The sequence below is a fragment of the Pezoporus wallicus genome, unplaced genomic scaffold, assembly GCF_028554395.1.
Source record: "Pezoporus wallicus isolate ANWC-B61680 ecotype Strahan unplaced genomic scaffold, APGP_CSIRO_Pwel_v1 contig_6155, whole genome shotgun sequence".
Taxonomy (NCBI): domain Eukaryota; kingdom Metazoa; phylum Chordata; class Aves; order Psittaciformes; family Psittacidae; genus Pezoporus; species Pezoporus wallicus.
The window spans coordinates 2,945,555-2,960,355 of NW_026637610.1; the positions used below are offsets into that span (position 1 = coordinate 2,945,555).

At 44.2% G+C, this 14,801-nt stretch overlaps 1 protein-coding gene across 1 annotated transcript in view; it reads right to left on the reverse strand.

Annotated features, from left to right (window-relative positions):
- Nucleotides 1-375: 375 nt before the first annotated feature.
- The window catches only part of CARHSP1 (calcium regulated heat stable protein 1), a 33,381-nt gene continuing 18,955 nt past the window's right edge, over nucleotides 376-14,801 (reverse strand). Inside the window, exons 3-4 of the mRNA XM_057406650.1 lie at nucleotides 12,002-12,124; nucleotides 376-661 (exon numbers count right to left, since the gene is read on the reverse strand). Of these exons, the coding sequence (XP_057262633.1) occupies nucleotides 499-661; nucleotides 12,002-12,124 (286 nt within the window). The 3' untranslated portion in view covers nucleotides 376-498. The remainder of the gene's footprint in view (nucleotides 662-12,001; nucleotides 12,125-14,801) is intronic.

Here is a 14,801-nt window from a genome sequence, read left to right on the forward strand (position 1 = left end):
CATAAGGCAAAGCGTGGCAGCAGTGAACACCTCTCCCTCGCCCAAGCCAAGGTGTGCAGGCACTGTCCCAGCAGGAAGTGTACTCGAAGCCTTACAGAGGAGCAGCTCAAGGGAACAGTGCTCACACACCTCTAGGGCCTCAGAGTGGTGCCTCTGCCGTGGCCAAAGCTCTCCTCCAAACCTCTCCTCGAGTCCCCTGGGCATTTCCTGGCACCAGCTCACGAGATAAAAGAGAAACCCCAAGCTTCCCCTCCTCCACCAAGCACACACCAGCTCTCATTAAAATACAGTTTTGTAAACACATTGCTCTAAATTTTGTTTTCATTAGCGTTTGAATTGCCTTTTGTTTTGTTTTTTCAGCTGTAACACCACTAATTCTGGCCTGCTTCTGCTTTATTGACAAGGCAGTATTTCCCCCTGCACAACACACAAGGTATTCTTAGCACAGGTCCACTGCAGCCAGGTGTTGAGCAGTGACTGTGCTCCCTCTGGGGCACCTCAGGAGCTGACGACGTGCCCCGACCAGGTCTCGTGCTTGGTTCCAGGAGCCAAGTGGGTGATCACCACCTCCACTGCCTGCAGCTTCTCGTTCTTCGGGGGGATGGTGCACATCTTATAGGTGACCTCATCGCCCGCCACGGGAACATACTCGCCTTCGATGCTGTGGAGGGGAAGCTTCAGTTAATCATAAATCACAACAATGCTCTTTTGCAGCTTAAATTTCTTATCACAATTATCTTTTATGTCAATTATTATCAAGATATTTCAGGGGTTTTATAGAGCCCACCTTCCACCACAGCCTGAAGTTGGTTTTTGTCGCCTTGCATCAGAATCCTATGAAAACGCTATGAACACCACCACACACAAATAACTCCCCACTCAGCATGGCTTAAAAACGAGCCTCGGAGAGCCCCACGGGGAACCCTTCAGCTGCCTCTTCCTCGCCAGCAGTACTAGAGGGCAGGGCTGACACTGCCGCTCCATTTCAGGTTTGTGGTTTTAAACTAGAGAAATTGGTGTGGGTTTTATTTTATTCACTCGCATAAGCTTTTGAAGTTTGGTTTGTTTGGGGTCGTCGTGTCCCTCCCCCCCCCTTTGTCTTGTTTCATGGTGCAGACGGACTGCAGCATGCCAGGCATTACTTTACCTTTGGGTTACACCACCACACAGTTTGTCTGGAGGATGAAAACAAAACGGGGTTTTTTTTCAAACTGGGGCTTTTCACAGCAAGGAATGTTGAAAGGAGCTCGGTGACACACTGCACCACAGGAACTGCCCCCCGCACTCCAGAGGATTTCCAGGGGTCGCTCACTCCTACCCAGCCTCTTCCAGCATGAGGACATGGGATGCTGCAGGACTCACACCCTGCATTCCTTACCGTGAGTCCTTACTGGAGAGACGGGGAAATGCAAGCGTACTGACAAGACACAACTGCCAAGGGTAACATCCTGCCTCCCTTCCACCCCTGCAGTCAAGATCAGAGCATTTTAATAAAGATCCCAGCATGTTCCAATGAAGGCAGACAGGCAGAGATGCCTTCCAACTCTCCTCTTACAACGCAGGCTCTAGATTGCTTGTGGTTTTCAGCAGCATTTGTCTATGCGAACAGATAAACACTAATTGCAAATTATACTGGGTGCCCAACTGGTCTGACTTGCTCGTGTACCCTCTGTCACACTGGGAGCAAGGTATGGGGTCAGGGCAAAAGAAGAAAACAAGTCTTCTAGGTCAGAAATGGGGCAGACACCGCTGGGTGCGTTACCTGCCTTCACTGGGAGCAGGCTGGGAGCATACTCACACCACCAGGAATTTTACCCCACAACTGTTTCTGGGATCTAAGACTACACCACTGCCCTTCAATCCACTCTTGCCTTATGACCCATTCTTGTTACAGCTTTTCTATTGCAGGAAGGACTGGCAGGACTGACAGGAGATAACTATACTGGCCCTCACTGCCTGCATCAGTTTCACATCAGGTTTTGCCTCTCTCTGCTGTCTGCAAAAATTCTTCAGCTCCATCTCCTGCGCTGCCTCTCCAACACCCCTCTCCCTTTAAGGGCTGCCTCTGTTTCTGCTCCCCTCTGACCTGTGCGTCTGCTGTGCACTGCTGCTCCGGGAGCTGGTGCATCGGGCTGTGGCTGAGCAGAAGCAGCCTATACTCAAGGATGAGACAGGGTAAGCAGGCATGCATAAGGGAAGCAAAAACTGACCCATAAGTGTAACTTCTCCCATGGGAAATTTGGAAAAAAGTTACTGTTTGCTGCTGTATCCAAATATGGATCTAAAACCTGCTATGAGAAGTTAAAGGCATTCCCAAGGCCTGTGGCTTGTAACACATGTCCTTCAGACTTGATTTCCTTGGACTAAACACCCTTACTCCAGAGCTGCCTGTGATTGCAGGAATCAGACCCAAGAGGGCACGTACTAAGCTGAACTCTTCAGAGCAGTGCCTGGGAAAGTGGCACTAAATTGAAAGCAGAAGAAAACCCAAGATGCTCAAGCCTCCTTCACCAGACCTCACAGACCTTTCTTCCCCACGCACGCTGACACCACTGACCTTTACTTACTTCCAAAGTCTCCAGGCCAAGCTGTCAGCCCAGCCCTGTATCTGACTGGACAGGCTGTGTTGAAGCTCCCACATCTAGAGTCTTGCTGCAGCTGTCTTCTTTAATTTTTGCCTTCATTATACCCCACTTTCCCCCTTTCTAACAGGTTTAAGGTTTCTTCAGGTGTGGAGGGGGTGCACACCCAGTACTTACTGTCAGACATTAGCTTATCTTTTCTTACTGCCAAAGGAATCTGCCACCAAATTCTGTGCAGTTTACCTCAACTTAAAACAGAAGATTTCAAGCAAGGATGAGAAGATGCTACCTGCGCTGTCTCAGAGCCTGACAAGCAGACATGAAGCCCCAAGAAGAGACACAGGAGAAGGTCAAACCATGAGTGAAAATAGGAGCGCCATTAGAAAATGACACCATCTTTCCCACTTGAATCTCTTCAAAGATCCCTGGTTGCCAAACAAATTGTTGTTACTGAGCTAAAACCACTTTACCATGAGCAGTAACTCACATGACAACCCATGCAGGATGTCAGTCCCATCTGAGCAAGATAGCATCTTTCAGTGGAAGGCAATACAGCACAGACGTTTTAGCTGTACAAAGAAACATGGTACTAGCAGAACAGTGAGCAGAAACGTTTCCCAGCTCAGATGTAATGAAGGTAGACAACATGAGCTGAAGTGGAAAGTCTACACTGAGTCAAGTGCAGCTGAGCCACTGGAACAAGCTGTAATGAAACATGTTTCTTCGCGCGGCTTTGAGCACAGAGGCCAGCTACGGACAGTGTTTCAGGGAGCACAGGCAGAGCAGTTACATGGGCCTCGAACTAGAGCAGCATCTCCTCTGGGTATTACAGCCACCCATTTCACAGCCCCAAGCACGGCCTCTGATTGCTGCACAGGGGATGCACATGCACAGCAAGTAGTGAGCTGTGAGTCACCACTTTACAAGCATCAAATGAAATGGATGCCCTGCCCAGGAAGGGATCTGATGTTTGGTTGAAAAGCTGTTTTAATGAACAGGAACCTTACTTGTTCCTTAAAAGCTCCTGTAAAACAGGATGAGAAGCAGTTAGCAAAATATATATCCAAAATCTGTAAAAGATATCAGTAGGTCTGGTTAATGCAGAAAGAAAGTGGATTCTCACTGTTTCCTGAAGCACCAAACACGTGCCAATAGACAAAGACAGGGCTTTAAGCTCCTTGAGAAACAGAGATAAATTAGGGATCACTTCAATCTTCAAAGTCCAGTGAGGAAGAAATACAGCTTGAGTGCTAAAACAGACAGGTGTTTTGTTGGGGTCACTTTGGTTTAAAATTGAAGTATGAATATATACCAGAATGGGTTCTGGTAAGAAAGAGGTTATAGGTGTACTGGTAACCAAAATGGTCCTTTTTTTCCAAGAAAGTAAGAACAAGTGAATCAATACACACACAGAAATGGGATGCCTAACATCTGACAGCCTGCAGTGAGGGAAAGCAGAAGCAAAGGGACCAGGCCGGACTGGATGACGCACTCTCAGCTATAAGTGAAACCTGCTGCACCCCTCAGCTCTTATTATGTGACTGTTTGGGGTACTGTCTACGGCCCCTGGTCTGCACAGGAGAAAATAAAGCAAGCATTTGCTTACATGAATTTCTGAAGCTTGAATCATGAGGTTAATTACTCCCATTCCTTCTTAACAGCTCACATCAGCCCCCAAATCTGCACAGCATTACCCAGGAAGGTAAACTTTTCTCCATGAAGAAGCACTTCTTACAGGACCAAGCATTACACTGACAGCATAGAATCGTAGAATAGTTAGGGTTGGAAAGGACCTTAAGATCATAAAGTTCCAACCCCCCTGCCATGGGCATCGAGATACTTTCTTGGCTTTTCCCTTATCGAAGCTGACACTACAGGAGGCTGAAGCTTGTAATAAAACCTGATTCAACCCCAACATAGCTTCTTCTCATCCCCTAATTTGTCTTCTTTCTTTTCAAGTTTGTAGAGGTGACTTTACCTCATCAAGACCAAGCCTATCCTTACACAGCACAAAAAGGCTGTGGCCACAGAAAGCTCAAATTTCATTTCATGCATTTGGTCTTTAAACTTTCCTCCCACAGATCAAATATTCTTTTGTTTCCTTCAGATTTCTGATTACCAGTTATTCTTGGTAGCTACTGAACATGAGATTCTTAACTCATTGCCCCCAGTGCATGTGAAAAGTGAGAGGACAAAGGTCTTAATTTGCAGCCTGAGTAAACCTGTTTGTGAATGGTGCTCCCAGCACAGTGTTTGCCCACCAAATGCTGCTTCTGGGATAGACGCAGACTGACTCCAGCATTGTTTTCACTACCTGAGGCTTAGGAGCAGGAACAAACAACATCCAGATTGTGCAGTACTTCCGGTGGTGTCAAGAAAGAACAACACAATAGCACTGAAAGGTGATGAGGGGGTATGGCACTGGAGGCAGAGCCCTACACAAAGAAGATCCTCCATGAGGAAGCAATTGCCTTAAGCCTGGGAGGGGAATGAACTGGAAAAGATCAGAGAAAGTAAACTGAGATCTTGGAACAGATTCAGCCTACAACCACCACTCACTATATAATATAAGCTACCTGGATAATTTGGTAGAGGAAGTTAAACATGGACTTTTTTGATGTTATAGATTGAGTAAATATTTTTAGATGTTTGTTTGTTCTGGGTTTTTTTACTTTTACCCTAGCTATATATTAAATGTTGACCTAGAAGATCACGGAGATTTTCACTGCCGTTTAAGAGATTCATATGCATCTTCTATGTAAAATAATGGATATTTATGTATCCAGGAACTTTAAGATACTTCAACAAATTAAGCTAAAAATAGGAAATGCTTTCCTGATGTTAGTGTCATAGTGAGACACAATAGAGTGAGGTTTAGATTATCCAGCAACTCCCATTTCCCATCTCCGCACCAGTGTGGTATGGGGGAGCTTTTTACCGTGCACTATTTTTAGGGAACTGGGAGGTTATGAGGAAATTAGCTAAATAAGGAATGTTCTAGTTCTTCCTTCTCACAGCTGCTATTCATATTCCAGGGCTCTAGTTAAACCTCTTGGGACAAAGACTAAATCACATGGGAACATTTTTGAACAAGAGTTTGCAGTGAATTCAGAGCCTTGCTGGTCAACAAGCCTGCCGTGGATCAGACCATGCTGCTGGATCTGCATGGATCCCATGGATCAATGGGCTGTATTATCTTGTGGGTTTCTTAAAGCTGATTTAACACACTGCCCAGGAAACCCATAGTTCTATTAAACAGCAGGACATGACAGAATAATGAACTATTAAGAGTTACTAATCCTGAATGCAGTGCTGGGGTAAGCTGACAGGTCCAGCATGTATCAGCAAAGCCAAGCCATGACCTTATCAAGCCGGCCATCAGGCAAAGCAGAAGCAGGGCTGCCTCTCACCCACCAGTCACACTCATAATGGGGACAGACAAGTGTAAAGAGGTCCAAATACTGAAGAAACCCAGCTGTTAATATTCAAGGTCTCTGCCATGCGATTGCCCCTGGTCTTTGTGCTGTTGCAGAGATCTTCCCAGATCTCCTCCTAGGGCAGGAGCTGCACTTCCCTCCCAGCACAGGGCATGCATCACCCTGTTGGTCAGCTCTGCTGAGATCTCTAGATGTTATCTTCTGCATCCATGTTCAGGGATATTTACGGCTCTTCATGTACCTTCAGCAGCTAGTTCAGCACACCACGCACTGTGAGGAAGAAACTGGTGATCAGAAGAGGCAGAGCTTTCCCAAGATGCCTACATGGCCTCAGAGGTACAGAAAATGCCTGTTCCTGCAAGCATCCAACTTGGATCCTGTCACAGTCATACCTGCTTTTGCACCTGGAAACCAAAGCCCAGGGCAGTTCTGTTCTGTGCTCACTAACCACGAGGAACCTACATCCTCAGGTGGTCACAGTCTCCTTGAACGCCCCCTGCCTGGCTTGCAGGTAGAGCGTAACTCTTGGCTTTGACCTACTACAGTTTGTATGATTTAGGTGGAGATCCTGGGAAGGTTTTGCTACAATAACAACCACAGCAAGCTGGACTTCCTGCAAGCACCAGTGCAATGTGAGTTTCTTGAGCCAACTGGCGGGTGTGGGAAACCTTTATGAAAAGGCTATCCTTGTTCTCTCTTCATTTCCACTAAGCGTAACTCCCTGCAGTCACAACACATAAGCAAAGCACAGCAAACGCCAGATCTCTCCAGGGACCCAAAGGCACTGCATGCCAGTGTCCCAGGTGAAGTGTAATGTCAAATCTCCAAAGCCATCATTAAGCATGGGATTGGGAATCCAGCCTGAAGGCCTCTGCAATGCAGCATTCTCCCCTTTGGAGCCACGTACTGCAGAAAACCCACAAGCACTGCATGTGGTTTTTCTGTTCCATTAGATCAGTTGCTTTTGCAAAAGAAAATCTTTAAAAAACAAGAGTGTGGTCATCCATTTGTCACTGCTCTCCGGTGCACTACCTCCTTGCCTTGCCCTTGCAGGCGCACAGGCTTCAGGCCAAGCCCCAGCCAAGTGCAAAAGACTGGAGAGTAAAGGAATATCCGTCATGTGCCCACTCCCAAATACAGTGGGAAAGCAGAAGACTGGGATTCCTATGCAGTGCTCTAAAATGCACCATTTGATCAGCCCTACAGGCACCCGACCCCACCTCAACTCACCCACCTTAGCCTGTGCCCTCAGGACCCTGCCTGGAAGGCAGCTGATACGAGCCTCTACAGGCAGCACAAGACAGGGCCTCCACAGCAAGCACTGCAGGGGTTATCGGTCTGCTCTCTGGAAATATCCCACGTCCACAGGAAGAGTGGCAAGAGAGTGAAACTGAAGCCTCCAGAGCAATCAGTTTCAGCAACAACCAACCTGGCTTCTATTTGCAAGAGCTGACTCAGTCCCACTATGGAATGGTAGCAGAGGAGGTGAGGAGGTCAGATATCCAGGAGGATACAGTTCTCAGCACTGATGCTACAATAACGCCATCAGTTAGGTGACAGTGGCTCGCAACACAGGCTGCTAGAAATGAAAACATTAACAGCTCATGTCACTGCTAAGAGTGTCATAAAGGGCTTTTTAAAATTTTCACTCCAGGCACATGAATTTGCCTTTGCTTCCAGCATTCCAGAGACATTATTGGGAATCACCATCTCAGCACTGTGTGTGCAATGCAGGGAGCAGCAGTGAGCCTACGCCTGGTGCCAGGCTACACATCTCCAGGCCAGAACGCAAGATCTGGCTCTTATCTGTCCACCAGATCACACCACTCAGTAAAACAGACACAGCCACAGAGACAAAACACACGTTTAAAACCTGCATTCCCAGACAGCATTTCTTATGCTTATCTATCCGCTTCAAAGTAATGCAGTTTTGCTGCAGGTTCCACAAGCCTATGTATCCACATCCAGCTTAAAGTCTTGCACAGGTACTGAAATTGAAAGTTTTGTGGATGCCAAGTGAAGAAGCTTTTGAATGACACAAGTTTGACCTTATTTTTAGACCACTTACAGAAATGGAAATGCCATGTAAGTTTTATTATCTTACAAGACTAAATGCAAACTTACAGGAAAAAAACATCCCATTTTATGGAAGATATTTTCATTGAAGGGTAACCTTACATCTCCCCCAAAGCACAGGGAAGAAAAATATAAACATAAAATTTTATGTTTAAAATCATATTAATCTGCAAAATAGGTCCTACAAGATAATCTGCACCTGGTCCCGATGCTCAAAACCTTCACTAATCATCATGGCTTAGTGCTGAACACAGAGGAACTTGCTGAATTCAAACCGGCAAACCATTTTATCCATGTTCCTGAAATCCTAGCTTTCAGGAAGAACTGATTTAGGAGAAACAACTCTCTTTCACCTCTCAAGTAGATGCCTACACCACACAGAGAGCGAATGGATTGATGTCTGTCTCACATCCAGGTTTAACTGAGCAATATAGGCAGAAAAGAATTATGTGATAAACGTAAGCAGTATCTCAAAACTCACACTGTGAAAACCAGAGGCATTAAAGTCCTCAGAGCCACAGTGATGGTTACAGAATGCTGCTGCAATAAGCAACTCCCATTAATAAAGAGCAATGTTTCTAATTCACTCTGAAATAAACTGAAATGGAAGGCATTACTAAGTCATTTTTCCAGTGCTGCCTTGCATCAGAATTAAGACAGTGATACCATCACCCTCTAGCACTAAAAGCTGTTTCCAACAATTCCAATACAATCAGAGTAATTAAAGAACACAATGTTCTGAAACCTTCAGTACTTCAATAATAACACCTTTTACTAACAGGTTGAGGCACAAACATCAGCTATTTTTGAATTTGAGTTCTGAGATGATACCTGAATAAGAAATTTTAAAAAGTGGCTCAGCCCTGGTTCAGTAGAAAAGAAGTCCTATTGGCTTCAGAAGGGCAGAACTGTGCCTACAGAGTTGCATAAGGCACATCCTTGAGTCCTACAAAATTCATATGAACTAACCTCACCAAAATGTTTCTGAAAGAGCAAGAAAAATGGTCTTTGAATGCATAAATGATAGGTTTAAAGAAGAAAGGCATCCTTCACCAACTGCAGAGACAGAAGTAGTGAAGTGCCATACTGAAAGCAAGGGGAGATGTCAGTTAAACATCAGAAACAACTAAGATGATGACAGGAAGAGATTGCCCAGGAAGGCAGTGGATACCAAGAACTCAAACTGTTAAGAGTGGGCTGGATAAAGCATCTGCCAAAGGCATGGTTGCATTCCAGCAGCAGATGGGGTAGAAGAAGTCCCCTCCAATCTTCTCATCTACAGTTAACTTGTGAGATCTGCTGTACTGGAGAAAGCCTGGGAGCACTGCGGCATGGTGTATGGAAACAGCTCCCCACCGGTGTGAGCATTAGGTTGAAATGAAGCCACTTCATGGTACCACAGGTTGTACCTGTGCGGGCCAGAGCCCATCACCTCCTGCTCATGCAGCAACTCTTCCCCTCATCCTTTATCTGCTCCAGCCTTCCCATGCAGAGGCAGCCTGAGGGCACAGGTGGGAGAGGGTGAGAGCAAGCAGAGAACTTGATGTGATTCAGCAAAATAAACATGCTGAAAATACATCAAGGAAAAAAAAAAAAACAAAACCCAAGTGTGGTTGCCCAGGAACTTTTACAACCTTGGTGACTCATTCAATAGTGTCCTGGGATAGATAGATGGGGCGAGTGAAAGAAAAGGGAACAGCAGCACACCACACTCAGGGCACAATTACTCAAATCTAGCCTACTGATGGCTCACAGTCAAAGCCTTTTGAAAGCTCAAGATCGATACACCAACTAGCACAGCCCACAAGAGGGGACTCCTGTGAAAGGGGGTCTCTTAGACCACCAAAAATCACAGCAGACAAAAAAAAAAAAAAAATCATTTTCCTAATGTCATACAGGGTATTACCATAGGAGACAACGGGAGTCTTATATAGCCAAAGATCACTGGAGTGTGATTCACTAAGAATTCTAGCTGGTTGGAGGGGGATTGAGGATAGAAGCAGTTAGTATATTCAGAATCAAGTACCAGGGTTTGGGCCCAGAGAGAAAGATGTGTTGGGCCACAGGACAGGAACTGGAAAACACCTGAGTAATTGGGCATGCCCCTTTGTTTGTCTATACAAAATGTGAACCAATCGCTAAGGTTTTAAAAGGGCTAATTTCACATGACTGAATTTTACCCAACTAATTGGAAGAGAAAATGTAGGGGGGGAGGGGAAACAGGACTGAAAATAGACAGTTCTTTAAAAAGAATTCATTAGAAGGCTGAAAATTCATGTTTCCATGAGAGGTCTGTTTTAACTAAGCCCCTGCTGATCAGTAACTGTATAGGTCAGACTAGGTGTTCACAGTTAAATTTTTAATTGTGGCATAAGAAATGTTACTTTTAAGTTAGTCAGGAAATCAGAAGTTCTGCATTTGTATTAGATGCAAGAAAAAGAAGATACTGAATAACATTTCCTTGGGTTGAACACATGAGTAGGACTACTGAGCCCATTTGCACCTATGAGTCCTAAAAATCTTTGGCTTCCCAGAGCCCATCGTGCAGCAATGTTTTAGAAAGCTGGAAGAAGGCCAGTGTGCTCCTCCAAGGCCACATGCTACACACACAAGCAGGAAAGATAGCTGGGGTAATGTGAACAACTTTGGTAAGGCTTTTGTTGACTTATCACTGGATAACCACTCCAAACAACAAATAAGGATTATACAGCTTCAACACTGTAAACAATAGATAGACTAAAAACTGGCCATAGATCTAAGAGAGGTTATTGGAGAATAAACATTGAGCAATCTTACTACATGCCCTCAAAGGCCAGTTTCAACCGCAGTGCTGGGCAACATCTCAATCTAGAAACAAATAGAGATTTGCCTACTAAACCCTGTAGACCAGACAAGCATTAAATAACAGATAGTGCAGTCACAGTGCATGATCTGGACCCCTTGGTCCAGCACAGCCTGTTTCAGTGAGAGCTGCTGCAGTACAACTAAACAGGGACTTGGACATCTAAGAACAAGGAAACACAACTCCTTGTGTTGTTTTTGTGTGCAAATACAGCTGCTGGGGGTGCCAGCCCGTATCTGGGGATGCACGAAACTCTGACACTGAAAAGGATGCCAAGGTCAGAACTGATAAACAACTCAGCAAAAGACTAGGGAAAAGAGGGCTAATGTGATTTTGGGACAAAAAGAGAAACAGAGCAGGAGTCTGGAGGAGATTTCATCTCCCTACACTGGAAGTATGTGTACAATGTATTGGTTTAAAATTATATTTAAGTTCTACAGCACACTGAGAAAAGAGACTGGAAGGTGTTTCAGACTGGAAAAAAGGAGTTCTCAGTGAGGGACTTGAAAAGCTTCTTCTGTTTAGCTTATCAAAAGGTAGATTCAGAGGTGATGGCTCTCAGTGTGCTCAAGGCAAAACAGTGGAGGTTCTAATGAACCCTTTAACAGAGAAAGTAAACTGCTCAAAACTGAAACTAGATAAATTCAAGGAAGTAATAAAGTATGACTCTTCTTAAAAGCTAAGGCAATTAACCTTCAGTTTAATAACAGTACAAGCAGTGCAAAGTAGAAGTAGTGAATTTTCAGTGCTATAAATCTTTAAATTAAAACTGGATACTGCATAGATTATTTGCTTTAGGTAAATTCAAGTTTCTGGGCCTGGGTGAACCTACACAGCTTATTCCAAGAGATCTGACAGGATCATCTTCCAGTTAACTCAACAGATTTACAGTAATACAGGAAAAGAACAGCATAATCTATCGCTGCCAGTAACATCTGCGTAACTCCTCTTTGCTGAGGCAAAGGTGACAGGTTATAAACCATTCTTGTATCTGAAACACCAAAAGCATTCAGTAATTGAAGCAAACCAAAGCTCCAGCCTTTTCAGCCACCCAGACAGCTTACTCAGAGATGTGTACAAAGATGTCAGGCCCTCCATCTGCAGGGGTAATAAATCCATGGCCTTTGGAGCGACAGAAGCATTTACAGACACCTTTGTAGATAGGACCCTCCGATGCTCTCACGGTTCTGCAGAAGAAAGCACAAAAAGAGTGGTTCATTGCTGAGCATGGATGCGACATGTTCTGGGGGTGTAAGCCAGAACCTGCTAAGCAATTGGGCACAATGGTCCAAATACTCTCTGGGGGTACGCTCCTCTGTAGCAACTGCTTATGATTCAGTTTCATACATTGCCCATGTTTTGCCTGTAGCTTTTTTAAGGGAGATAAAGATGATGTTCACTAGCATTATAATCCATCAGCTGCCATCTTGAATCCATCTGCTCTATCACCCTGCCAAATTTTCCTCTGGACACTATGCTAAATATAAGCATCTTACGCCTTTCGTGAGTTTAGGAGTATCGGTATGCACTTAGTATAGAGAGAATGCAATGCATAATGTGTACACATGTCATGTACAAACACATACACACACCCCTTCCGCATACATGTGTATTGTTACCCTGCCAGACTAGGATTCAGTGAAGTCAGCATTTCACCTCCAAATGACTCCATCAGGCTATAAAGCATAGCTGGTATGCAAAACATCAAGATCAAGATTGATCTTCTCCACTGTCATGGGACCTGTCTTTTAAAATGACTTGCTACCAATCAAGAAAAACAACTTGCATGACCCATCCTGAAAACTGTGTGATTAAATACTTCTCCCCATCAAATATGCTGAGTTGTATCTCAGAGATGCAATCTCAAATACTTTCATTAATAAAGCCAACTGTTTTAGGCTTCTTATAGGGTTTACACAAAGGAATTAATAGATCAAGACCTCCTTATGCCATGACTATCCAGCAGGTTATAAGAGGACTTCAGTGGGATTCTTCAAACTCAGTAAGTGATTGTGTTGCCATCTGGTTACATGCATCGTGGCAATTTTGACATCACTTCCCATATGCTTAAAGTTTACTGAAGTCTAAATAAAATCATTAAAAAATGTGGCAACAGCTCTGTGCCTTAAGTCAAACTAGCACTAAAGAAATACAGTTGAAAGTGCTAAAGAAAGAAGTCTCCATTACGCTAAATCATTTCATTTCCGTCTCTGTAAAGCTGCACCTGACTCCACAAGTGCTTGTTACACAGAGAAAGCACTCACTGCCCTAAATAAACCATTATAGTTCAATTGCAGCTTTCAAGGAGATAAAGTACAGTGGGGAAAAAGGCCCCACACTTGCAATGAACCCAAATTAAATAATCCCACTGAATAAGCAGCCACTGCCTGTCACATTCATCTTTTCAATACAACTCTGGGGACAGAGCTCACTTAGAGCTCCTCTTATAAAAAGAGAACACTAAAAAACAAAACAACACAAAAAAGTAAAATTATAGTTATTTTGATTTTCAGAGCAAACAAAATGCAGCAAGATTCCTACAGTAATTAATGATTAAAGAACTGTGGAAGTCAAATAACCAATTCTTTAGTTTTGTAGGACTCAGACTAGGATTAACAGCTAAGAAGAATTACAACGAGTTCATTATTAACATGGCACTGAGGCAATCTAGTTTGGAACTGCTTTTCAAGGGCAATCCCAATTATCAAGTCAGTTATGTTCCTTTTAGCAATGTATTTCCATTACAAAGTTTAGGGCATTTGAAGGCTTCTGGAACTGACAACACGTACATTTTTCTGCTGCTGCTGCTGTTCTTTTTTGCCTCATTTTGAATACAGAAGCCATAATACAAAGCATCATCAAGATTGATGCTATTTAAATCTGCAAGGATAACTCTTGACGAAAAGATCTGGGTAACACTGCAAGAAGCAAAAAGGAAAAAGCAGGCCAACTACATTAAGGGGCACAAAATAAGCTAGCTGAGGGTTTGAGATCTTACTTCCACAGTGTCTCACTCAGGCCTCCCTTACACAGAAGTAATTGCAAGACTGTGCAACAGACTGATGACAGCTTCATAATCTACTCTCACACCCTGAGTCAAAGGCCACTGAAATTAAGAAAGAAGCCCACGTTGTCTTCTGTGGGTCAGCACCTCACTGGGAGGACCATCACAGGCACTGAGACTTTTCTGCAATGGCCAATCCTTGCAACATTATCTTCTACTGCTGTGCTGTGGAGGAGTCCCCTTTGGGCAGGAGGCTCCCAGGAGTCTGCACAGCCCCACCTGGGCCACAGGAAAGCTCAAGGAAAGCCAACTTTGCTGTAGGATCTCTACCTCAAATAACTACAAATAGCAACAAACCTCATTTTATAGAAAAACTCATAATTTCAGAGAATCAGAGACCAGGGTTCATACCTTGAAAGCCAACATATTCTTTTACAGGTCTACTTGAGCAATCTTAAGATGGAGATATGAAAGCTGAATAGGAAAAGGAAACAAGCCCTTTGAAAAGTGACAGGGTCATGGAGCATCCCTAAAATGGAACCTGGCTGACAGTAGCACAGGTGTCAAGACTGAAAGAACTAAAACCTCCAGCAAGGTCAGGTCTGGTAAGAAGAGAGGTCACGTCAAAACACGAGATGGAGCTGATGAAGAAACACCAACAGGAACTGGTCCCAAGAGCCACAACCCAGTGACTGAAGCAAAACAAAGCTTCAGACAAGAAACTCTGCTTTGAAAAATCCCAGTGTATTTTCCCTTCCCTGTAAAACTCTGACCTTAAGAGTGGAAAAGACTTTGAGCATCATCTACACAAACAGAGCATTGAAAAACTACAGGCAATCTGGACTAAAAGTCTAGCAGCA